The sequence below is a fragment of the Gymnodraco acuticeps genome, unplaced genomic scaffold, assembly GCF_902827175.1.
Source record: "Gymnodraco acuticeps unplaced genomic scaffold, fGymAcu1.1, whole genome shotgun sequence".
Classification (NCBI taxonomy): domain Eukaryota; kingdom Metazoa; phylum Chordata; class Actinopteri; order Perciformes; family Bathydraconidae; genus Gymnodraco; species Gymnodraco acuticeps.
Window position 1 is genome coordinate 200,490 of NW_022990319.1, and position 27,011 is coordinate 227,500.

At 42.0% G+C, this 27,011-nt stretch overlaps 1 protein-coding gene and 1 long non-coding RNA gene across 17 annotated transcripts in view; one reads left to right on the forward strand and one right to left on the reverse strand.

Annotated features, from left to right (window-relative positions):
• The window catches only part of lrmp (lymphoid-restricted membrane protein), a 39,632-nt gene that overhangs the window by 9,597 nt on the left and 3,024 nt on the right, over positions 1-27,011 (reverse strand). For all 16 annotated transcript variants that reach the window (XR_004569674.1, XM_034223075.1, XM_034223078.1 and 13 more), the window contains 20 exons: positions 26,372-26,552; positions 24,467-24,528; positions 24,272-24,347; positions 23,624-23,782; positions 23,415-23,532; positions 22,952-23,002; positions 22,691-22,768; positions 22,412-22,468; positions 22,171-22,230; positions 21,158-21,222; positions 20,887-20,980; positions 20,317-20,463; positions 19,541-19,642; positions 18,788-18,939; positions 15,592-15,703; positions 14,428-14,671; positions 12,872-12,924; positions 11,129-11,222; positions 7,488-7,656; positions 1,077-1,164 (listed from right to left, as the gene is read on the reverse strand). Coding sequence is in view for 15 of the 16 variants with exons in the window: in XM_034223075.1 (XP_034078966.1) it covers positions 1,077-1,164; positions 7,488-7,656; positions 11,129-11,222; positions 12,872-12,924; positions 14,428-14,671; positions 15,592-15,703; positions 18,788-18,939; positions 19,541-19,642; positions 20,317-20,463; positions 20,887-20,980; positions 21,158-21,222; positions 22,171-22,230; positions 22,412-22,468; positions 22,691-22,768; positions 22,952-23,002; positions 23,415-23,532; positions 23,624-23,782; positions 24,272-24,347; positions 24,467-24,528; positions 26,372-26,552 (2,162 nt within the window). In the remaining variant the exon portion in view is untranslated. The remainder of the gene's footprint in view (positions 1-1,076; positions 1,165-7,487; positions 7,657-11,128; positions 11,223-12,871; positions 12,925-14,427; positions 14,672-15,591; positions 15,704-18,787; positions 18,940-19,540; positions 19,643-20,316; positions 20,464-20,886; positions 20,981-21,157; positions 21,223-22,170; positions 22,231-22,411; positions 22,469-22,690; positions 22,769-22,951; positions 23,003-23,414; positions 23,533-23,623; positions 23,783-24,271; positions 24,348-24,466; positions 24,529-26,371; positions 26,553-27,011) is intronic.
• Positions 1,921-7,146, forward strand: LOC117550643. The gene is made up of 2 exons (XR_004569677.1): positions 1,921-3,525; positions 3,746-7,146. It is a non-coding gene; the product is annotated as an uncharacterized LOC117550643 (long non-coding RNA).

Consider the following 27,011-nt stretch of genomic DNA (forward strand, 5'->3'; position numbering starts at 1 on the left):
GGCTAAATAAACCAAGCTGATCAACTTTTCTGCAGGATGCAAACCAGACCGAAGGCATCACAACACAAGCAGGCCTTGGCTTTGACATGAAAACACTGCGAGCCCATCTGAGGCTGCTCATAATTACCATGAAGCAATCCAACTGCATGGAGCACACGTCAAAACAACTCAGTGTGAACACTAATTGGATAAGAGAGAGGAGCCACTGTGTCCAAGCCTTTGCTAAAGGGCTTTAAACATCAAGGTCATTTATTTGACAACATTCTTCTGCTTTTATTTAACTGGTTTTATCACATTGGGTTACATTGGTCAATTGATACAATCAGTGACAACAATTTTGATAATGTATTAATTATTCCAAGCATAATGCCAAACATTTATCGCTTTAAAATTGGACCTTATCATATCATTTTACAACAAAAACAAAAATGCTGTTTTTGGAGTGCTATTCAAACTCAATAAAAGTGTGTACTGACATTTGAATGACATTTGTTCATGTCATTTTTGGACACCTTAAAACAACATTTCTAATAAGTTTAATAAGATAAAAATAGCATCATCCTTTTTGAACCTTTTCTTACCGGATGCTCTTTAGAAACCTTGATAAAAGATTTCTAAAGTGCTATGTCCAACTGCATTTCAACGTTCAGCATTTTAACTTGACAATAATACAATTCCTTAAATTCTCACCTTTAAAATATTTAAGTATATATTACTTGCCTCCTTTGGCAAGATAGTTCAGAGAAGCAGATAACCCATCCTCCCTAAGAAAGATTGAGCAGTCAGTAAAATGATGGCTGACTGAATTTGCGATATTTGCCTTAATTGTAAATCTGACCTCTCCTCCTGGCCCAGGGGGAAGGCTACATCTCAGCCTCTCTGAAGGAAAGCCAGCCCCCACCCTGCCCACCAAAACCCTTCTTACTTCAAAACACACCTCCTTTCACTTAGCTAGGAAATACAAGGTGGCAGAGAGTAAGAGAAAGAGGAAGGGGAAGCAATGTGCAGCTGGTGCTGAAGAGAATAGAGGAAGTTGCATTCCCTTATGCATTAAAACAGTCCTCTCTGCTACTGACCTTAGTACGACTCATGTCTCCTGTGCTCGGGTCCGCCTCGCCTTCTTTCTCTTCTTCTTCTCGGTGGTCCTCACTGGTAGGCTGGGTGCTAAACAAAGCGGAAGGTCAAAGGTCAAGCACTTGCCATGTTCACATTCTTGATGTATGCATGACATGCACTTGCTACCGATAATGAAACAGCAGTTACAGTATGCAATGGTAAGAGAGATGAGGAACAACCTTTGTCTCTCTGTAGGTGGACTGTGCATATGCAAAGCACGGCTGCAGAACACACTCCTCCCACAGCGAAGGAAAACACCCATTTGACTAGCAAAACTTCAAAAGGGTGACTTCAACTGTGGCTCACACCAATCAACATCATTATATAGCAAGGAAACTTCACACTGGTATGAAAATGAGTCAGGGTGCAGGGTGAGGCTGTGAGGTAGAGTCAGTTTCCTGACTATGGAAGGTTGCGATTGGTGCACCTTAGGAGGTGGGATTGAACAGGTGTCTGCTGTATGTAGGTGCAATAAAGTAAATGGTTCTTTTTAATTGTCTACATTAACCATTACTGTTGGAGAAATACTGTTTTCTCCACTCTTTGGGTTGTTTTAATGCACTGATATCATGTGTGGCTCTGAACTGTGTATGACCTTGCAGCTGCCTCTTCTTGTGACAGGAGGAGGGAGGGCATTTCAGGTTGTTGATATTTATGAGAAGACAGACTTGCTGTCTCCTAAATATCTCATTTATATGAAGCGTGAAGGAAGTACGTGACTCTTTCCAGAAGACGTCACAGATGACCCAACTTTAGGACACCCGCGGCTGATATTAGCGCCACCTCGATTTACGACTTTGTTGTCATCTCCTGTGTTTTGGACTATATAAGCCTGATGTTTTTTGCTGTTCCTTTGAGCAACATACCCTATGTGTGTGAGTTAAACCATCTCCTTTGTATGTGATTTAACTCTGCTCCTTCTTGCAAGAATAAATTAGTTACCTGATCATTGATTCTCAACCTGGTGTCGAGTGATATTTTTCTAACATATTGGTCCTTCGAGCCGGATCCAAGATCTCCTTTTTTCTCCGGACAAACGAGCCTGACACTGTGCACAGGGAGTCGAGAGACTCTTAGAAAAAGACCCCTACCTTGTTTCCCTTACAAAGAAACAATTTGGTAAATAGGGGGGCCAGGTTACGCTGGAGAGGAGAGGAGTGACGGATCCTTGAACTACCGACACAGGAGAGAAAGTCAATACAGGCACCGTTTTGGTTTCAACCCCTTGGTTCGCGGAAGGATACCAAAAAAGTCCTAGAAAGACACAGGTAAACTTATCTAAAGTACTTTTAAATGGTTTGTGGTTTCAAACTAGAGGCCTTGGGTATAAGTAGTTTGTGGTTCAAACTATGAGGCCAGTTTTTTTAGTTTCTTAAAAAAACTAAAGGATCTTATAGTTCGTGGGTGGACTATAGGGCACATTTTCTTAGTTTTGGTACGGCTATTTTATAGTGGGTGACTAAGTACGGCAATGGGTTTTTCTTAGTTTTGGGGAACACTAGGACAGTTTAGTTTTCTTAGTTTTGCTAAAACTATTGCGAGCTTAGAGTACGAGGTACGGCTATGAGTATTTTACCTAGTTTTGGGGAAAACTAGGACAGTTTAGTTTTCTGGGTTTTGCTAAAACCGTTGTGAGTTTTATAGTTTATGCGTAAGCTATAGGGCATATTTACTTCGTTTTGGGGAAAACTATAGAAGTCTAATCATGGGTTCATGCTGCAGCAAGACCCGTGGGAAGAAGATAGAAACAGACAGTCATCTTATCAGGAGCTGCTAAATGAATGCAGATGATCGCATAGAACGAGTGTGAAGCGATTAAAAAGTGGCAAAATAAATACGACTTCCAAGGGAGGTTAGTGGTAGAGGAATGCCAACAATTGATTGATAGCATCGAGAACAAATGTAATGGGAATGGAAAAAGGGAGGAAGAAGAGGATTTATTAGGGGCTATGCTGTGGTTAGCCGAAGCAAGGAATAGAAGGGAAGGACATGAGCGAGAGGTAGAGAGGAGAAGGAGAGAAAGGGAAAATGCTGAGGAAACAGCTAAATCAGAAAATGAGAAATTAGAAAATGAGGTTTTGTATAACTTGTATCCTAATCTCCCCTATTCCGAGAAACTTGACGATCAAGTGATATGCAGATGCCGCCAGCCCCCTCCTCCGTATCTCCCTCCTGTGGGACCTGCTGTGATGCAGGAGCAATGAATAGATGAAAACCATGCACAAGCTCAACACCCCGGGGATCTCCTCGGACCCCTGGCCTCCTGCTCGTCTCACCCCTCTGCTCCCCCACCGACTCCGCTGCCTTGGCCACCCGCTCCGCCCTACCAACCACCTCCACACACCGACCCTCATGCTCCCGCGCAGAGAACAGCCGGCATGAGGGAGGAACCCAGCAACACACAGTCAGGTAAGACATTCAGAATGCCCGTTATGCCAGTTATGAATATATCAGGGAATGTGACTGATTTTCTAAGGGGGGCATTTAAACTGAATGTGGTGAAATTGGCAAACAAAAGAAAAGAAAAAAAGAAACAAAAGCAAACTGCCGTGTTTTTAACACAGGATGAATCTGATGATTACACTTCTAATGTATGTTCTGTTGAATTGCTTTTCCGATGTGATCAAAGAGGGTGTGGACGGGGCCGTGGCGGAAGGGACGGACGAGGTGGAGGGCGAGGTGGGGCACGAGGTGGAGGAAAATTCCCGGAGGGAAGTTGCTTTTTGTGTGGCAAATTTGGACATTGGGAAAACGACTGCAGAGCAAAGAGGCCACAGGAAGGAACGGAAGACTGGGTGGAGAAGGCATGACTAGAGCCAAGTGCATCTGCAAAATCAGGTCATGTATTATCACACCCAAACATAGACCCTGAACAGATGAAAAAGGTTAACGTAGAAAGTCAAACAGAAACAACTACAAAACAAGATAACCCAAATCAAGATGACCTAAGACAAAATGACTCAGACCTTGACGGTGACACAGAAGCAAGTTCAGATAACGTGTCTATCAGCTCATCGGATGAGGAAGTGGAGATTTTAGAATTAGGTACAGTAGAATTAATGCTGGCTCACGTAGAGAAACCATTTGTTACCTTAAAAGTAATGGGAATAGATGTAACTAGATTATGCAAAACCGTTTGTTCAAAACAGCAGATTGTAAGAATGGATTTATGACGTTAGTACTCACTCAACTACATGGGGGGGAAAAAATAGACCAGTGGCATTTTACTCCTCACAGTTGGACACCATAGCTCGAGCAATGCCCATTTGTTTACAAGCAGTAATAGCATCCTCCATGGCAGTACAGGCATCTGCAACAATAGTGCTTTTTAGATCCTTGACTCTAAAAGTAACTCACGTAGTGTCCGTACTATTGTTACAAAATAAACAAACCGATATGTCACCAGCTAGACATTTAGCATGCATGGCTACGTTGTTATCACAACCAAATCTTACTATCGAGAGATGTACTACTTTAAATCCAGCTACACTACAGCCAGTAGAGATAGATGGGGAGCCACATGACTGTATCGCAGAAACTGAGAACAGAGTGTTACCAAGGACAGACCTGACGGACATTCCCTTCCCAGATGCAGACATAACAATGTATGTTGACGGTTCATGTAAGAGGAATCTTGATGGAACTAATGCAACAGGTTATGCTGTAGTGACACAGACGAAACTGCTCAAGGGCGCAGCATTGCCGTCTCACTTATCAGCACAGGCAGCAGAACTAATCGCACTAACAGAGGCATGAAAACTGGGAAAAGGGAAGACAGTTAACATTTATACAGACAGCAACTATGCTTATTCATGTATACATGTGTTTGCACAACAATGGAAAAATAGGGGGATGGTAACATCCACAAACAAATCTATTACACATAAAGATTTAATCCTATCACTTTTGGATGCAGTACAACTCCCTAAGAGAGTGGCGGTCTGTAAGTGTGCAGCACACACTACAGGGACGGACCCAATTTCCACAGGGAACCGAAAGGCAGATGAAGAGGCTAAGAAAGCAGCCCAAAGACAGTGACAGGACAATGACCAATATATTTCTGAAAATATGGAACACATTGATCATGACATCCTAAAAGACATACAAGCGAATGCACCTGACAAAGAAATATATACTGGAAGAAGAAGTTGTGTACACAGAATAAAGAGGGGTTATGGGAAAGTACAGAACGCAAATTTGTATTACCAAATAGCTTATTTTGATATGCAGCTATATTGAGCCAGACCAAGGCTCAACAGTGGGGATGGTGGAAGTAATACAGAAGATATTCACAGCCTATGGCTTTACAAACTACTCAAAAAAATTGTTTAGCATGTTCTGTGTGTGCACAGTATAACCCTCAGGGACAGTTCAAACCAAAGAGAGGTAAAATACCGGAGCCAGTATCCGTTTCAGCACATTTGCATGGACTTTATTAAACTAAATAAATATGAGGGAATGAAATATTGTCTAACAATCATTGACATGTACTCAAAATGGATTGAAGTTTTTCCAACTAGGAATCCGGATGCATTGACAGTGGCTAAAGCCTTGACAAATCACATAATCCCACGTTTTGGAATTCCGGAAAAGATCTATAGTGATAATGGCACACACTTTGTAAATAAAGTAATTCAGTATTTGACAGCTGTATTTGGAATACAATTAAAACGACATTCTCATCATCCACAATCAGCAGGGTTGATAGAAAGAAATAATGGTACAGTAAAAGCTAAACTGAAGAAGATGATGGCCGAGACAGGGAAAACATGGATGAGATGCTTAGCACCAGTGATGCTAAGCATGCACATCCTACCTAGTGCTAGAGGGCTATCACCTTTTGAAATGTTATATGGAAGACCATATTATCTGCCTGAGTTAAAACCATTTGTAAGAGAGGACGAGAGTATAAGTGAAAACACAGCAGAATATATGGAAAACATTTTGAGAAGAAAAGAGATCACAAATGTTATTGTTTGTCCCCTCTGCACAGGAAGTACCTGACACCACACAGACAGTGAAACCAGGAGAGTGAGTGTTCACCAGAGCGATAAAGAGGAAGAGCTGGCACTCGCCCAAGTGGGAGGGTCCCTACCAAGCACTCCTGTCGACACCGACTGCAGTTAGAGTGGCGGAGAGACCATCCTGGATACATCTGACTGTGAAGCTGTTTAAACCTAAAGACAGAAACTCGCCTCTACTGTGGTGAAGTCTGGCTACAAAGGGAGGTGATTCCAATAAGGGCACTTGTCTCAAACCAGTGAAGAAACCAACAGAACCCAGTAGAATTTAAAGAGTGGACGTTAGCAGGGAAACAGTAACGGGTCTGAGTGATAGAAACTGACGATGTACAGAGAAAGAATTAGGCCATGGCATCCATTCGGATTACATTAAAACATGTGCCTATACAATCTACCTACCTCAGCCGTTTGGGTACTTTTGTATAAGAATTTTTTATCTTTTATAATCATTTGTATTTTTCCAAGTTCTATGTTATTCCATAGTATAAACAGGAGGGATATGTTGGAGAAATACTGTTTTCTCCACTCTTTGGGTTGTTTTAATGCACTGATATCATGTGTGGCTCTGAACTGTGTATGACCTGCCTCTTCTTGTGATCTTGTGATATTTATGAGAAGACAGACTTGCTGTCTCCTAAATATCTCATTTATATGAAGCGTGAAGGAAGTACGTGACTCTTTCCAGAAGACGTCACAGATGACCCATCGCAGATGACCCGACTTTCTGACACCCGCGGCTGATATTAGCGCCACCTCGATTTACGACTTTGTTGTTATCTCCTGTGTTTTGGACTATATAAGCCTGATGTTTTTTGCTGTTCCTTTGAGTAACATACCCCATATGTGTGAGTTAAACCATATCCTTTGTATGTGATTTAACTCTGCTCCTTCTTGCAAGAATAAATTAGTTACCTGATCATTGATTCTAAACCTGATGTCAAGTGATATTTTTCTAACAATTACATTGCGTCATTATTGCCAATAAACAACCAGGTCTCCAGGTACAAAACAGTCTGTTGTGATTAAACTTCCGGTTCCGTTTTCATTCCGCCTTCTTTGTTTTGGAAAGTCCTGTTTTGTCAGTCAGATATTATAACGTCAGATGTATCATGGGGAAATGACAATGACTGGGGATATTGAGAAAGACTTGTTGCGTCACCTCTTTCGCTCTCTCTTTATAAAATGTTTAATTATTATAGAATATATAGAGGGGGATTATTCAATGTTTGACCACTCTTCTGAAGTTAGTGTAATAAACCAGTTTTGTGATATGCTATACTTGAATACATCTGGAGTATCAGTCTAATACTCTGCTCATGTGCATTGAATTCAAAATGTTTCTTCATTCACCTCTCAGTCTGGGTAATGGTCTCATCTGGTCCAGGTGTTGTGCTGTCTGTAGGAACTTCTGTGGGAGGGGTGTTACTTGGTGGGACTGTTGGTTCTTGTTCAGGTGATCTGCTCTGATTTTGGGCTGGATCACAGGAGGGAGACTCTTCAGTCACAAGAGCCTCTCCATCTGTGTAAACAAGAGGAAGAATATTGGTGTGAAGTATTGTGTAACAGGGTAGTGTGTCATTAGCTGCTGTAATAATACATTTCCCAGAGTGACAACACCAGAAAACACTAGCTCAGTGTGACCTGCATGCAAATGTTTATTTTTTTACTTAAATGTATTCACATTTTTAATTTGAGCCCTGTCTATTATTACCTAATGGTTTGTGTGTTTTATTCATTTATTTATATGTCTTTTTATGAAAATCCATCTGAAAAATATACTTTATTTGTCCTTTCTGTGAATATTCATTATATCCAAAAAACAGCCATCAGTTAAAGGTCCCATGTCATGCTTTTCTGGTTATTACCCGTCCCCTTGTGTGTTATGTAGCTTTTTATGCATGTAAACCAGGCCTATTCAAATGGCGGCCCGCGGGCCAGATGCGGCCCAGAACCAACTCCCGAGTGGCCCAGCCTCCCGTGGCCAAATTCCTACACTAGTACAGACCATGAACGCAACACTCCGCGTTGCATAGAAACCACCAAACCACAACGCAACACGTTTTTTGAAAGTGCATCTAGTGGTGCTAGTAACGGTGGTCCTATGATGGCAACTCCAAAACATGTCTCTCTCAACTCTGAAGCGTAAACAGAGACAAAACGGTCATTGATCTTGTGGAGCAGATGCGCGCATTCCAAGTCAAGCTGGACCTTTTTGCGACCGACTTGAGTACGGGTCGGATGCTGCATTTTCCGACGCTCCTCAAACACATCACATCCCCGGCACAAATCACGGATGTGATGACAGATTTCATTACGAGGTTGAAAGAGAACTTTTGCCGGTCGATTGGATGGACTTGCTCTGCCCACAGAGGTGATGGGCTTTGCCAGAGACCCCTTCACTGTTGCAATAGAGGGGGACGTATCAACCAGAGCAAAGGAAGTGGTCCCCTCCACCGACGAGGGGAAATTTACCCTGGAACTTATGCATTCATCCGTAACCATGGCACAAGAGCAGCGCAAAGTTTTGGAGTGATGTCAAAAAACAGCAGTTCCCTAACGTTCAGAAAGTAGCGATCTGTGTGCTCAGTATGTTTGGATCAACATACAAATGTGAATCAAGCTTTTCACACATGAACTCAATCAAAAGTAGCACTCGCTGCTCCCTGACTGACGGCACTCTTCACCAATGTCTTAGGATTGCATTGGCATCCTATGAGCCAAAAATCACTGCTCTTGTTCAAAACAAAACATTTCACTTCTCCCATTGAGAAAGTCAGCGATGACAAATCACAAATGAGGTGATAGTAAGCACCTAGTTTACTATACTTAGACGTGTAGTCACTGTAGTGTAGTATTCATTTATAGTTACCCTTATCCCTTGTTATGGGTTTGTGCACTGAAGGGTTTGACAGTTATTTTTGTATTCATTTAAATGCACTTTGTAATGTGTCTGGGTCAAATGTGATCAAAACAATGTGATTTTTGTTTTTACTTGAAAAGTGAAAAAATAGTAGGCCTATTGCTAGAGTACTACCTCTTTTTGTTACATTGGAGCTCTTTAACTGTTTGTTAATGCACTTTTTGATGTGCATGTGTATCCAATTTTATTTTGTAAGTGAGGACATTTATTAAGACTGCTATTATTGTATTCAGTTAAATGCACTTTGTGATGTGCCTGGTTAAAAAAAAATAACCTGAATATTTGACTTCTAAAGCAAACCAATGTAATGCTAAGTGCACTTTTTTTTTAATACACTTTGAGATGCCTCAGATTCTGTTAAATTAATGCACATTTGTTGTGTTTTTATGCACTTTTTGACGTACCTTTGTTAGATGAACAATGAATACAAATTGCATGTTTTTCATCGCAGTAATATGTGTTGGTTTAAAATTTGTCATTTACAGAATAATTCTGTCTTTACTCCTAAATATTTTAACATTTTCTGTGTGTTGACATTTACGATCAGCCCTGCTCCTTATCTTCCGTAAGGAATGTGATAATGCAGTCGTATGTTGATACTATAAGTTTTATGGCTTGACCTAGCGGACATAGGGGGTTTTGCGAGTGTGAGAACGCTGGCTTTCTAAGCTCCACAGATGTGAGAGACATCTACTGTGTCTGCAGATGTTTACGCCCATCCCCAATATGTGGATTTGACTCTCTGTAAACTAGTTATAAGGTCTACCAAAATGCGAGGCTGATCAGAATTGACATGACAACCCACCCGTGCAGTCAGAACATTTTGCTGCTGTGACTTTTGAATTCTCCGGCCGTTGACTTGTAATAAACTATCATTGTTTGACATCAAAGCTCCAACTCTCCTCGTGTCTCTCTGAGTCCTGACTCTCCATTGCTGCAGAAGTTTCCCTTACAGTCATTAACCGCTTTTTACAGGCCGCTGAATGTCTGGCCCAGCTGCATTTTTTAGTTATAAAATCTGGCCCAACTGAATGTGTAATTGAATAGCCCTGATGTAAACGGTCTGCAGAGTCACAAACCCTCAAAGTACACCCTGTAGGGAATAAAACTCTAACACAGAAAAGACCTGTCTATGCTGCCCCAGAACGCCTCGTTGGAGATTTCTCTTTTTCCATTGTTTACTTTTTGGGTATAGTGACGTATTTCAGGTATAGTGACGTAACATAACTGCTTCGCAGATTGGTCCAAATGTACCAATCCGGAGCTGTTACGTTACGTCCGCGGAGCTGTTGTGTTTGGACCAATCCGCGGACTTCCTCACACACACACACACACACACTCGGTGGGACGTTGCGAGGCTTGCTGCTGCGAGGAGCGGGACTATGTGAGCTGGCTCACTGGTGTGGGGTCGGCGAGACACCGCGGAACTCAGCCTGGGCGCACACACACAAACTCCCAGCCAGACTGCGGGTGTGTGTGTGTGTGCCCAGGCTGAGTTCCGCGGTGTCTCGCAGACGGCCACTGGACTCATAGGGAGGGGGGGGCAGGAGCTCCAACAAGCCGTTTAGGACAGAGAGTGAATACACATACTATACAGAGATGCTGTATGAGAAACCAATGTGGGTTTGGAAAATTACACAATGTAAATGTATTTTAGTATACCTTAACAATGGAATTATGATCAGTAGAAATGGCCATGACATGGGACCTTTAACACAAATATATCAATAATTAACTTTTCCAGTGTGTGTTGCAGTAATGTATTCACTAAGTACATCTCTTTATAAATGTAGTTCTGGATAACCAAAACAAAAATCCAATAAAAAACGATTTTCATTCTGTGGGTTTTGGTAGTTTGATTTCATTAAGTCTTCGCTCCTCTAAACAAACAGCTAAAATACCAAGTGAGTCAGGAAATGACTCATTCTTTTGTAAAGTTGTATTTGCACAGAGTAGAGAGGCTGTTGGGGGGGAGGAGACAGTTAAACAGAACGGTAGTGTGTGAGCCACAGAGAGTGTATAGAGATTCAGAGAAAGCGAGAGAAAGAGACAGAGAGGGAGGAGGTCTTACTGTTGTTCTTTGAGTGGGACAGATCAGGAGGAGCATCCGCCTCTGGGTTTCTAATGCCGACAGCTTGTGAGTGGGCGCTCAATGGCACCGCTTCCTGCTCATGAAAACACACATAAATATTCAAAAAAGGAAAGGGGCGAAAGGATCAAATCAGCAACACACATTAACCATGTATGAGACAGCAGGTCCAGAATCACTCAGTAGAAACAAATCTTTGGCAGCTGTTCAGATTTTGTTGACTCCTTTTGCAATATATTTTCTTTTGACAGAGAACACAAAGCATCTGTCCGTCAGTGGCAGTTGGAAAGACCTCCAAATTACAGTCTTCCTCATAGGAATTCAAAAACAAATTTCTTATTCACTGCAGCAAGCAAGGAGTGTTTAAATTAGATTCACTACAAGGAAGTAGAATGCATAACATCCAAGATCAGAAAGTGTGAAAGCAAACAAAGATTGGCCATTAAACCGTAGTACTTTAAGGATTTTAGCTTTTTTGAATTGAATGCACCTGCATGCTCCTTGCCGTTTTGAATTAATCTTCATTACTTTACATAAAAATTACTTTTATTCAATGTCGTTTTTTCTTTTTTTATATTATAGCAATTGTACCTTTCCGCCGAGTGTGACGTGAAGGGTTTTATTAATTTAATTTTGAATAAGGAAGCTGATAGTGCCAGCACAAACATGCAGATTGTTGCTTGCTAAGGCTGCAAATAAAGATATGTGAAGAGAGCTATTTGGTAGGCAAAGGAACGAAAGGTCGAAAGAAAAATAGAGAGAGGGAAGAAAATAAAAAATAACATTTATATTGTAATAAATGACCCTTATAACTCATAGCAATTTCAGACTTTAGATATGTCTATTAAGGGGCAGTGGATGTTAGAAACCCTCCTTGTGCATTCGAGGATATTCTGGTATATGTCACTTGAAACAGCATATTTTAATATGTTGGTGCATCCTTGAACACAAAACAAGGAAACATTTGCACAGGAAGCACACTCCTTCTACCGACACCCAATTTTAATAATATTTTCGTCCAAAATGTATTCAATTATGTAATTTGCCCTCAAAGATTTAATTTGCAAAAGTGTGAGAACTAACGACTTCTACATTTGTAAAAACTGCATTGGTGTGACAAACGAAATACAGAAAGCAGAGTAAAATGTGTGTGGGCGAAGTGTCAAGCTAGTTTTCATACCAAAACATCAGTATAAAATAAATCCTCAGCAGACTAAAAGTTTGGTTTGTGAGCATAAAGATCGCTCCAGTCACCCAAACAAAGTTGTTATTGATAACTTTAAAAACATCCTTCTTCCCACAACAAAAGGAAGTGGATTATTACAATACCAAGAACAGAGCTGTGTGCCAAATGAAAATCAAGCACCAAATCTGTTTTGGTACAGTCATGCTTCTTGCTGACAGTCACATTCCCGTGACACACCTGGCTGCTAAACATTCCTGTCGTCTATATTGAGATTCTCAGTCAACAATGGCCAATTATTTTCTCGATCGTTCATTTTATTTAATAGATGAGATGCCTTATTCCTTTACAAGGACAATTTCACATATCCCTGTTATCACTGCACTAAGCCAAATGTACATGGGTTTCCACGAGGTCAGTTCTGGTGCTATCCTCAATCGATCAAGGATTATATACACATTTAATTTAAGGCACAATCTCCAACACATTGCAAGAACGCTTGAACATAATTCCATGAAAGAAAATGCCACAATTTAATTTACCTGCATAGACTGGACGTCCAAGTCTTGCTCTGACTCAGTACAGGCTGCAGAGTCTGTAACAGATACACAGGAAGAAGACAACAATAAAATGTCGACTATGAACAATGAAAGGAGGATGGACTAGGTTAAAAAAGGACAAAACATAGATCCTGTTCATTAAATACATTTTTTTAAACTAAACTACTAAATCAAGTTTTATTTATAAAGCACATTTAAAAACGATTTTTGGTCGAGCCAAAGTTCTGTACATGTAATAAAAACACTTAACTACAATAACAAGAAAAGACAATAATTTACAAGGGAAATATAAAAACAAAACACAGGGAAATGTCAGGTGTTGTACTCAGCTCTGACCAGAAGGCCAGAGAGAAGAAGTGTGTCTTCAGTGAGGATTTAAAAACCCCTAGGGTCTGGGCCGACCTCACATAAAGGGGTTAATAATAATCATCAAAAAGCAACCCCACCTTTGACCATAAAAGGGCAGACCGTCTATTATGCAAGAGATTGAGTTGAGTTGAGGGAGGGGCGAAGAGGTTCAAATACCATGCATGGCTAAGGTGGCATCAATGACTACATTCACACTCTAGTTTTCTGTCTCCCCTGCTCATGCAGGCAGTGGAATGGGGGGGGGGGGGGGGATTACTGGGCTCACTTTGTGGCCTCAGACCGGTCGTACACCTGGCCATACAAGGACCTTTAGGAAGAGAGGATTTCACATACTGTGTCGACACACACACACACACACACGCTCACAACCTTAATAAGACCAGGGCCACAGCAACCATAGAAGGCATGGGTCTACTTCCAAGGGCTTCAGAGTGTGTGTATCCACTGTGGGGATACACACACCTACAGTGGGTGAGTGTGTGTACTGTGCTGGTGCTTCAAGGGTGGCTGAGTGCCCTGTGACTCCCATGGATTACAAGGGGATAATCCAGTCTTTCTCTCACACACATACAAATCAACACACAAAGATGATGACTACGTTTTGGAACGGTTTTCACCTAAAATACTTAACCTGTGAAACACTTTGCAAAATGCAGAAAAATCTGCACATTTGTATATTTATAGCTATCAATAGTGAGACAGGCATGGTCAGTGTACGCACACACGCATGATCTACAGCTAGGAATGTGGATAAAAGTGTGGTCTCAGAATTCTCATGCTAAGAAAGGATGCATTCGTTCACATTCTTGTTTCATGAGGCTTGTTCCGACTGATTTGGATCCAAAACTAGGAACGGGCGAGTTGGGGTCAGAATGGGGCTACAAAAACATGAAACTATATTTATCCATATTTGGCTGGGCTTTATGAGTTTGCAGCTAGCTCTGGGCTAATTATTGTGGATAGTGGATTTTAAAAAGGCTCAATGAAGACTCCTCACTTCTTAACTTTCCTGATACAGTGGAAGATTTAATACAAGCCCATTCAAAACTTCAGTATAACCGTTTGACTTTTCAAGGATTCACTACGAATAATTTTAAATAGTTATTTGGAAGTCCAACTGATTGGATGTTGACTGATGGTTGTTTTGTCCAACTTTGTGCCCCACTTACCATGAATCTCTTCTGCTGCTCCGTTTCGAGGCAGCGTCCTCCCAGAGAGGGCAGACACCGGAGTGGAGGTCTCCCTCACTTCCCCCTCTCCAGCTGTGTCCACCACCGTCCACCTCTCCTCCCCGTCCTCCTCCTCGCCTCTCTCTGTTCGCCCTCCCTGCTCTTTGCAGTTCCTCTCCGCCAACTCGTTCTTCAGGAAATCTTGAAGGGCGAACTCCTCATCCCAGTCCAAGTCATCTCCAGGCTAAAAAAAAAAAAGATACAGGAAAGACAGGGTCTAAATAAATGAGAGAAATGTACAAAAACCCACCTCACCAAATGCAACAAAACCTGCTAAAGCAACACCATAACGAATTCCACTGTTGCAAAGTCCAACTATAGGACTAGAGGTCAGGAGGCTGAAGTTCAGCAGTTACAGACACCATAGTTGAAAGGGGCATCATTGCAAATTAAAAAGTCAATCTCTTCCAACAGACACCACAGAGAGGTGCTGGACACAATTACAAAAGCAGTTTCTGAACAAATCTCAGCTAATGACTTATGAACACACCTGACATTCAAATAAAACAACTCATACATTTCTTGATTAACAAACATGCTAAACTGTATAAATAACTTCAGTAAGAACTGAAAAATCTGTTACTGTTTGCAAATCTATCCATCTATTTCAGCACCAAACTCGTTGTGTTTTGCAGTAAAACAATAGTGATGTAATGGAAATGTTGAGGCGCGTGTCAGCGCATTTTGTTCGAGAAGCAGTGCGTAGGTGTGTGGTCGCATCTAAATTCTGCGTTTATGTGTGGGTGCACATGTCCACTTCAGCCGCCAACTCACACTCAACTCTCCTCCATCAGAGACTCCATCTGTCTGAATACAGTGGGAGCTCTCTCACTGCTCTCTAAGCAAACCAATATCCAAATTACAAACATACAAAAACACACATGATATGACTTTCCTGCCAGTAAACCTTCAAAAAAAGTACAAGTGAAACTCCCTCACCTCCAAGACAATGTAAAGTTAATTGAATGTTCTAAAAACAATGTACGGTGAATACAGATTAAGATTGGAATACAACTTTTAACAATGGTGGAAGAATGAGGCTGCTGCTGTTTATAAGAGATAGCCTGAAGCCCAATAATCCAGCCCTCCCATCCTTCCTCTGACCTCTTCCTCTGGTGCAGGTGTCTGGCACGAGGCCGCTCTGCTGTGCTGAGGTGTCTTTATCTGCTCCAGCTCCTCACAAAGCTGCTGCTTCTGGTTCTCCTGCTCCTGCACCCTGCATGCAACAAAACAAAATAGTGTGAATTAAAACAAAATGTAGAGGAAAAACTCTTAGTGTCAAAAGCACTGTTAACTCTCCAGGGGGAGTTAGATGCGCAGGACCCTAGAAGACAGTACAGTGGACATACTGTACCCAATCCGCAGGCCCATGCAGTGTCCCATTCTGTTGCCCAGGGTGACCACCGCCAGTTCTCCGACTGGCCCGGTAACGGTTTCTTTACTTCACGGTTTTGTAGATCCAGACGGACCCTCTAATCTCACAGAACCTCCAATATGTCCTTCAACAAAACCCTGATCCTGTAGTCCAGTCTGACTCTGGAGTGTTTGGGCTAAGACATACTGTTCAGAGTAGGAGGGACAACTCAAATCTACAATGAGCCCTTTGCAGTTTTCTTTTCCCACCAAACAGTATTTAATGAGTTCACCCTGGCAACTAAGCACCAGTAAATCCAGCATGGACAGCCTGACCAGTTCCCCTTCTCTGGTCTCATGCTGTACCTCAGTAGCTCCGTTATATATCGGAAGGGGATGGCCGTCTCCATGAACACACACTCAAACACACACGCATGGCCAAAGGGCTGGCATAGACCCATACCTAGTGAGGCGGGCCCTTTGGGGTCATTGAGGTCAGGATGATTGACAGGTCTTTCCCCCACTCAGCTCAACTGACTGGCCAACTGAGACAGAGCACTGGAGAGTGGAGATTTCCAGTGATCTGATGTGTGGTGTTGTTAATGTTACGTTTTAGAAATATGGAGATTGATAGGAAAATCTACTCAAACTCATTTCATTTCAAACCTTTATTTAATCAGATTGGCCGTTTGAGATCATTGATCTCTTTTTCAAGGGAGACCTGCAGCATATAGGTTCCACATGAAACATAAAACAATAAAGGACATCATACATTATATTTACAGGATACATTTACATAGTTCCAATCTCCCGGGGGGAGGTCACTGAGGTCGTCAAACAACTCCACAGTGGCAAAGCCCCGGGGGTGGATGAGATCCGCCCGGAAATGCTGAAGGCTCTGGGTGTTGAGGGACTGTCATGGTTGACACGTCTCATCAACGTTGCGTGGAAGTCGGAAACAGTACCGAAGGAGTGGCAGACCGGGGTGGTGGTTCCCCTTTTTAAAAAGGGGGATCAGAGGGTGTGTGCCAATTACAGAGGCATCACACTACTCAGCCTCCCCGGGAAAGTTTACTCTAAGGTACTCGAAAGGAGGGTCAGGCCGATTGTCGAACCTCAGATTGAGGAGGAACAATGCGGATTCCGTCCTGGTCGTGGAACGACGGATCAGCTTTTTACTCTCGCAAGGATCCTGGAGGGGGCCTGGGAGTACGCTTATCCGGTCTACATGTGTTTTGTAGACTTGGAGAAGGTGTATGACCGTGTTCCCAGGGAGTTACTGTGGGAGGTGCTGCGGGAGTATGGGGTGAGGGGGTCTCTACTCGGCGCCATCCAATCTCTGTACTCCCAAAGCGAGAGCTGTGTCCGGGTCCTCGGCAGTAAGTCGGACCCATTTCCGGTGAGGGTTGGCCTCCGCCAGGGCTGCGCTTTGTCACCAATCCTGTTTGTAATATACATGGATCGGATTTCGAGGCGTAGTCATGGGGGAGGGGGTCTGCAGTTCGGTGGACTAAGGATTGCACCACTGCTTTTTGCAGATGATGTGGTTCTAATGGCTTCATCGGTCTGCGACCTTCAGCACTCACTGGATCGGTTCGCAACCGAGTGTGAAGCGGCTGGGATGAGGATCAGCACCTCCAAATCTGAGGCCATGGTTCTCAGCAGGAAACCGATGGACTGTCCACTTCAAGTAGGGAATGAGTCCTTACCCCAAGTGAAGGAGTTCAAGTATCTCGGGGTCTTGTTCTCGAGTGAGGGAACAATGGAGCGTGAGATGGGCCGGAGAATCGGAGCAGCGGGAGCGGTACTGCAGTCGCTTTACCGCACCGTTGTGACGAAAAGGGAGCTGAGCCAGAAGGCAAAGCTCTCTGTCTACCGGGCCATTTTCGTTCCTACCCTCACCTATGGTCATGAAGGATGGGTCATGACCGAAAGAACGAGATCACGGATACAAGCGGCCGAGATGGGTTTTCTCCGCAGGGTGGCTGGTGTCTCCCTTAGGGATAAGGTGAGAAGTTCGGTCATCAGGGAGGGACTCGGAGTTGAGCCGCTCCTCCTTCGCGTCGAAAGGAGCCAGTTGAGGTGGTTCGGGCACCTAGTTAGGATGCCACCTGGGCGCCTCCCTAGGGAGGTGTTCCAGGCACGTCCAGCTGGGAAGAGACCAAGGGGTAGACCTAGGACCAGGTGGAGGGATTATATCTCTTCGCTGGCCTGGGAGCGCCTTGGGATCCCCCAGTCAGAGCTGGTTGATGTCGCCAGGGAAAAGAAAGTTTGGGGCTCTCTGCTGGAACTGCTACCCCCGCGACCCGACCACGGATAAGCGGGAGAAGATGGATGGATGGATGGATGGATTTACATAGTTATAGACAACTAGAAAAAAACTTTAGTGTTTGCATAAAATAACATATTTGTATAGATTAATTTAGGTCTCCAGCTCTAAGGATAATACAAGCGACAAGCTCAAGTGCTTAACAACAAAGTCATTAGCAGATAAATCAATAATGAAAATCATCATCAGTGGCTGTCCTAAGGTAGACTAACCAGCAAACCTAATTATGCCTAGAATGCATCTCTTTTAAGTTAGTAATTACATTGCTAGATTTAATCAGCTTCTAGCTTTTTCACTCATTCCTCTTCTTCAGTGGCATCAGTATTACCTTACTTAGACAGAAAATGAATTTGTAAGCTCTGCCTACAAGGGTTTAATCAACCAATGAGATCACAACAGCACAAGAGTGACTCCTCCTCAAGGAAAGGTTTTCCTACCATATGGAAAAGTTGTCTTTCATTAGCCAGCAATCAGTTCTCTTCTCTCCTCCTCTGGTACCTTACCTTTACCTTCCTCTGCTCTTATACCAGATTCTGAATCACTCACTTCAGTCACATTCCTACAGATCCCCGATTTCAACATCCACAGACAGAGATCAAGCGACAAAGCTTAGCTCACCTGACTGAAAGGTGCAGGATCTCAGTGCGGGACCTCCTCATGTTACTGGCCATTTTGATCAGCTCCTTCTCCAGAGAGTCTGTGTACTGGGCCAGCTGGTCCAGGCTGAGGGCCCAGTCCTCCCTCTTCGCGTCCAGCTCGGCCTGCACCTTCTGCGGGAACACAAGTCCGGGGTCAGCTGCACGGCCTGAACAGCCAGGGGTCTTTAACGCTTCTAAAAAGTTTTCACCACTAACTGACACAAAATGGCACCACGTACAACCAACTGACGACCGACTGGTACAGCGCTGCTCCGCTAATGATTTCGGTCTCATTTGCTATGTTTACTGCTGTATGCCAGTTCGTGGCTAATGAATGCAGAGTGGCCACAATGCAGGAGGGGGGAGAGAGCAAGAGAGAGATAGAGTGAGGGGAGTGGGTTGTGTTCATGGTACAACACACTGACTAACAACACTGCTTGGATGGGGCCTGTTGGAGAGTTATATAAGTGAGAAATCTCCGGAGAGGAGAGATAGTGGGTGGGAAAGAGAGAAGGGAGTGGACCGAGAGAACAAATGCTACAGGTAGAGGGAGATCACAACATTATTTCATCATTCTTATATATTTTTGAGATGGAGACGGCCTTTTTCAGATCTGAAATGCAAACATAGGAAGCTCAAACGCACCAACACAGCAGTTCATGCAGTTTTTCTTAAGCTTTCATCAATCGCAGTATTCTGACACTGACCACACAATTGTGAAAGTGTATCTGACCTGGAGAACCGCGTCCTGGTCGCCTGCTGGCTGTGCGCAGTTGTCCAACAAGCCTCTAGTTGTAGATAAGACGGAGTTGGTTTCTTCTCTGAAATTCCTTTTCTGAGATGTATCAAGAGAAATCATGTTGTGAGAAATATAATTTCTAAAATGGAGTCCAGAATTTAAATGATAATTTGCAACAATCCAAATAATTGATAAAAAACAGACATTTAGATGCATTTATAAGCCTGTTAAACTATCCTGACACTTCTAAGGTTATATTAGAGCCTGACCTATTTTAAGTAGATGGTTATTAAAGGGGCCCTATGATGCTCATTGTCTGGTTCATATTTGTATGTTGTGCCTCTACTGTGACATGTTTACATGCTTTAATGTTCAAGTGTGTGGTAGAGAAACTCAATTTGGAGGGAACTTTGGGATTTTAGCCTTTGCATGCCATGAACCTATAACCTGCACAAAAACCTATAACACACTATAGGAAAGGGAAAACCCAAAAAGCATTACAGGGCCTCTTCAAGTGAACATCAACAGTAACTCAACAGTGTTTATTTGTATTTTTAAAGTCAAGTCTTAAACAAATGTAAATGCCTTGCAAAAAGGTTGAAATTGACATTTCGATCTGAACTTTTAAACATTCTTTAGTCATAGTTATTCAAAGTCAGCTGATGCCATGCACAGTCACAAAAGTCTTACAAAAACAATACATGATGGAATTGTATTTTTTTTCAGATGCAAATTCTCTACCCAAGTCAAAATATGTAAGTAAAAGTCACCAGTTTATTTAGGAGGTTCTTGAACTCCCGAGCCATTTGTTCCGGGTTGGGTCCCTGCAGCATCAGCAGCACCTCCCTGTCCAGCGTCATATCCAGAGGGGAGACACAGCTCATAGTGGTGGATAAAAGGTCAACTCCATGGTGGGCCTGCATGAGATGGCAATTATTACACAAATGAGCAAAAGAGATTTAAAATCAGTCTAATTATAAGCAAGAAGCTGGAGTGTGACAAGCAAACAGCACATACATCTAATGTTCACAGTGCTTTGTATTGTGTGTCATTTGTGAGAAACCCTACGGCTGTGGGAATCTATCAGCTGCCTGAAGACATACAGTACACTTCCCAGAAGTCCAGCTGGGACTAAGGGCACAGTTAACTGAGATTTCATAACGTTTGAACTAAAAAAGCAGTGTGAATGCATTCAAGTTTACATGTGGCTCCATTTGACTGATACAAGAAAGGTGTCCCAGAGAAGAAGCGGCCATGAATTCTCTTTCAAAAATCAAAGACCAGGGTGCATGAAAGAAAAGGTGAGCAGATGAAAAGAGACAGAGTTAGGGAGTGCTGACCTCCAGTGGTGACTGAGCCAGAGCCAGTTCTGTCTGCAGGGATCCTGAGCTGCTCTGGTTCAACCTGAAGGCCACCGACAGGGACAGACCAGCCCTGTGGAGAGAAGTAGGCAGCAACAAAGATTTAACATTTTTGTGAGACAGTTTACGGGGCCGTTCCATACGTTCCTAGAGAAAAAAAAATGTATTTATCATCGTATATTCCCTTAGTTGTCCCTCAACCGTGAATACCTCAGACCCTTCACTCCCGGGTTATTCTCGGTTCACTCACCCAGACATGTCTGGTTGCATCATCTGCATCTGGCACTCCAGCTTGCTCTTGTGTGACCTCAGCAGCTGGAATCAACAACAGAGAAGCCAACATAACTCAGTACAAACCCCATTGGTTTTAAAGAGGTAAACTACATTCCCTACTTGGACACATCTGTCCACTACAAGGTCTGTGCGAGAGCAGGTGTTTCATTTCCCACAGCCAGACAAAATGCCAGTCGTACACATGCCGAGTAATAATAAACGTGACGCAGCCGAGAACTAAGTTTACAGTAGGAGTTGATGTTTCGTCTGTGTTGAATTACTACAATTACCTTTAAACATGTTTTTAGCATTTCCCCATACTTTTATATACATTTTCTAAAAATAAAATCACTATCATGAGTTTATGGTTAACATTTATAATATTATTTAGTTTATTTATTTATTTATTTTTCGAGCGTGTAAAACCAAAGAAAATACAAATGAAACAAAAGATGATACAGACATGATACAGTACTATACAAATTAATGCAATAACAAAACGAAATATTTGATTAATAATTGAATAATCTGTAGTATCATCGTCGGATATCAATAAACAACAAAGCTTTAGCTAATTACACGTCCGAAAAGGGATCGGAAGAAGTTTACACTTATTTAATCCGACCCCTTCTCCCTTTTTAAACATTGTTTTATTTTTACATCTTAATATATGCATTATTAAAGTGTTACTTTTTTAATTAAGACTTCTGCTAAGCTTTTATCTGCAACTCTTTCAAATCTCTTTTCCTATTGTTCCCGAATGGAAATCAGCGAATTAAGGTCCGATGTACAGGCACGTCATATACAAAATGAAGAGAGTAGACCAAATGGTTCTTAAAAAGAATATAAAATAGCTTAATTGGCATGAGTTAAAAGCAAAAACATACATCAGAAACTATTTAAAGCAGTTACAGAGCATCAAAAGACAAACCAGTGGGGGTTGTTGATGTGAAGAAACTGAAATATTGATATGATGTGGAACACACTGACCTCTGTGATGGATGAGTATTCCTCCACAGCGGACTTCAGCTCATCTATCAGTCTGCTCTTCTGTAAAAGGTAAAAAACACAAGATGAGTTCAGGTTTTTCTTAAGAGAAACAGAAACAACAAATTGGAAGCAATTGGTAGGTTTTTGCACTGAACCAGTGTTTGCTGAAGAGATTCAAGAAATGTTATGTATAGAATGATAACGAGTGTGGGATTGGATTATAATACAAAAGGGCACTGACCTCTACTATCACAGCTTCCTTTTCACCAACAACCGCATCAAAAGAATGAATTTGCACCTGAGGACAGGAGAATAAAGTCACATAAGACGCACAAAGAAAGCACAGAGAAATGTACAATGTGAAGTTTGTTCTGTGAGGAAGGAAGGTGGAAAAACATTCAAAATTGCTGAAGGCCGAGAAAAGAAAGAACAAGAGAAGGACACAGAGGAAATCGAAAATAGCCTAGTAGAGCTTTAATAATGCAGAGACAAATTCACAAATTGCAAAGTAAAAAGCTACCTGAAGGTCAGTGTTAATGTTACGCAGCTCGGCTATCCTCCTCTGAAGCTCTTCTGTCTCCACGGTGACCCTGAAGTTCTGGGGAGCCATCAAAGGGTTAGGGTTAGCGCTGCTGGTCACATCCTTTTTTGAAAATACTATAACAAAATACTCTCTGCAGGCCATCTATGAATGGGTGAGTACTGTGGATTCACTGGGAACCAGGTTATTGATTTTTCCTTGTACTCGTCTGACAATAGTCCTCTTCGATCAGTGAAGTACCTCTTCCTGAAGAGACGCGATACTGGCAATGAGACTCTGGTTCTCTCTGTCCTGCAAACAAAATAAGAACAATGAAAATGAGTCTTAAATCTGCTGCGATATTACATTCTAAAGGCTTGAGCTGTACGTTAGTGTGAACTGTGGCTAAGAGAATGGGCCTTGTTCAAAGCTTGCATAATGTTTCTTCTAGTGACAACATTTCTACATTGAATTATACATGTATGATTTTTACCTTCATACATTCTGTGGCAGAACATGTCTATTTCCAGCTTCAGAAGCAACATTGAACTCCAAGTATGTTCATTTTTCATCCAAAATGGGGATAACAGTTAATGCCTAACTTTTGGTCTGCAATGCAATGCAGTACATTTCAGGTGAAACCCTTGTGAGAAAACACACACCATCTGTATTTACATAAACATGAAAGCTAGATACATTTTTATGTATTCTCTTTTTGACTGACCACGCGTTTGCTGTGAGCGGAGGCGCGCGCTCTGCCCTCCTCCCTACAGTTCAGAGTGGCCTTCATCTCCTCCACCTCCTCGTTCAGCATCTTCTCCTTCTGGGCCAGCTGCTGGTTACTGTGCAAAAAGTTCAACAGATAATAAGTCAATAACCCACAGCATGCCTCAATAAACATCTGCCATGCCTTTGCATAAAAGTACATCTTACACCGTGGCCTGATTGTGTAGCTCCTCGTTCTCCTCTGCCAGCTTCTGGTTGCTGTCCTCCATGCTCTCCACCACCAGCTTCATCTTCCTCACCTCCTCCTCGAGCTTTTGGTTGCTCATCTGAAGGTCAGCGACACAACACAGCAGCTCTGACGTCTCACTGAGGAGAGACACATACACATAAAAGGCACGGGTTAAATAGGGCCATTAAATGCACGATTTATATATATGGCACAGCAGCAGTAACCTCAATTGAATACATTTTATTTTCAACAAAAGTCTAAATGTCGTATCCTCTGGAGAATCACAATATTCATTTCTGTTGTGCGTCAAGTGAATTATTTTTTTTCCAATCAAATGCAATAATATTTGCAGCCTTTAATTAAATGGTAGATGCTGAAATTGCCTTATTTCAAAAAATCTCAGTTCACTCGAACCACAAAGAAATAAAATATGAATTAAAATGTTGCTTCATCTCCCTAGTGGTATTTGTCCTTTCAGATAGTATATTATTTATATATATATATTATATTACATTTTATAGATAAAGGGCAGGAAGAGGTTGTCATAAATATAAATAAAAGGAATAGTATTGCATATTTACACAAACATGGATGATCTCTCACTTATACATTACTACATTACTTACAATTCTGCTCTGGACGCCTCCCCTCCAAAGGCCTCCAAGCTTCCCGAAGTCATATTGAACAACATGGACCTCTTTGCTAAACAGATCCAAAACACACACAAAAAATATAACATCCAGGCATCACTAAAATTAGATTGATGTACAATACAAGAACATGGAGAAAGCAAACATCCGAGTGATGAGATGCACACCCACCTGACAGGCTGTCTCGGAGTTTGACTGAGTCCTCCTGAGAGACTTCATCTGGTGTGTCTTCCCTTAGATACAACAGAGAAAATGGGCAGGATTATAATCACAATCTTTTTATAGGATTCGGCAGTCATGCACTATGCTGTTACCTTTGGTAATGATGTGTTGAGCTGTTTAATTGTTGGTACCTGGCACATTGAGCACTAAAAACTGAGTTCAATGCTCAGTTTATTTTTGTCTGGAACCATAGATCGTATAAAAAGTGCTGAAGCACAGCCCTTACACATTTGACAGTTATACCAATGTATGAAAAGCCACTTCATATGCTTACATATAAGCATGTCTTCACCAGCAGTTAACACCCTGTGGGCCCGTCAGTAACAAGATGACTCATCTCCAACAATGGACCTCTATCACTGCACTAACAGCCCATTAAGACCTTCAGTTTATCTGAGCCCACACATCAGGCACATCATGGCTAAAATGCATAACCTTACACAAGTTTGTCAGAATGTAACCACAGTATATATAATGAAGTATTTTGACTTTCATTTTGTATACACAGTATGAGTCATAGCATTAGACCACATGCACATTTCATAGACCTGAAAAAAGTGCAGCGGGCACTGGATTATGACGCAGAACTGCTTCTCATACAAAAGACAGCATGTGAAATGATGATGCACACAGCGGAAACTAAAGGGGGAGTCTTTCTCACCAGCAATCTCTCATCTGATGCATAACCCACCTACACAATATCTACTTGCGTAACTCTAACAGAGCCTCTCTGAAAGAATATAAAGGAAAGCACAGGACTGCTAAAGATGGTGCAAGCTGGATTTGCCTTTCTATACCAGGTTAGAGGGAATAGAAACTCTGCAACTGCAAATGCTTAGAAAGCAAACATGTTTAGCGGCCTTTCAATCATAGTAGTCAGAGAGTTAGTCAACAAAAGAGTAACAAAATATAAACAATTAATCTCTGAAACACTTTTTGTTCCAATTTCTAAAAAGTGTTCGTCAACTGTTAAAACTGCATATTAAAATCAGGACTCCAGTTGATAAAACTATTACGGAGATATAGTTCTATTCTATTCCCTGTAACCTGGTATGGAAAGGCAAATCCCGTATCGTTTTTAAGATTCTGCTCCTCGCCTTTAAGGCCATCCATAACCTCACTCCTCTGTACCTCTCCGACCTCCTGCACATCAACACACCCATCCGCACACTCAGATCTTCTGCTTCCCTCAGCCTCACTGCACCCCCCTTCCGTTTAACCACCATGGGGTCTAGAGCCTTCAGCCGCTCTGCACCCCGCCTCTGGAACTCCCTCCCACCTGACATCCGCAACACTGACTCTCTCCCCATTTTCAAATCACGCCTCAAAACATATCTCTTCACACTCGCATATCCACCCTGATCATTATCCATCACACATCCTCTGTTTTATTGATTTGATTTGTTGCATTGTCTTGTTTATGTTTCTTATGCTGGTGTTAGGTATTGTGTATCTTGTTTTTTATGTGTTTGTACGGCGACCTTGAGAGCCTTGAAAGGCGCCTATATAAAATAAATGAATTATTATTATTATTATATTGCTAACAGAAAGCTTGCATCTTATCCATCGATTGATCCACTATTCTGACAAATGTTTTAATGATATCTTTAAATCAACAAAAAGCATGTTCTGTAGTTACAGAAAAAGTACTGCCTGACATGATACAGTCAGAGTCTGCTGAAGACCATGGCAGCTTGATACATTCTGACAAAATCTTGACTTCAGAAGTTCCAAAATGTTCCCTCGTCAAGCTACCCTACGTAAAAATCCCCATTTTAAAATAAAAGATCATGTGCCTAGGGTATCAATATTTTGGAATTAAGGCCTTCATTTCAAATGTCTGCTTCTCAGTACCCGTTGTTGCGGCAGTCATCGATCCACTCCTTCATGACGGCGTGGTACGTGACCAGGTCGATGGAGATGTCCTTGTGTTCTGGGTCGAGCATGTTGCAAAGGTCTTCTAGGCCGCTGTCTCCTGAGTTGCGGCTGGTGGTGTGCCGCAGGAAGTCCACGATGTGAGAGACGTACACTTTACCTGCAAGAACACAGGAACACATCTTGGATCATTTTGCCTAGGGTTGGTTATTATACAATGGATTGCTCAATCAATGTGTCTTTGTTTGGGTTTAGGGGAGGGCAGCAGTAACCATGGAAGCAGAATAATAACGATTCACTTTTTTTCCCAGTAGGTTTAACCATCTCTCAATCATTGAAAAAAAAAATGGTTAGCCTTCACACAGTTATCACAACAGTAGTACAAACAGTGGACTAGTTTTCTTTCTTGCCAGAAAAATGCATTGAATTATAAAATCTTTTAAATTCATAAATACCTTTTTCACTAAAACTCAACCTCTGGCAATGCACACATCAAAGCTGAATTAAACAAATGTAGTATACTTTAACAGCTTTAGTGGGATTAAACTATGCATCATCACTCAATTTGATATTAAACCAAAGACTTCAACATTTTTGGATGTTATTCATTTTTCCCATT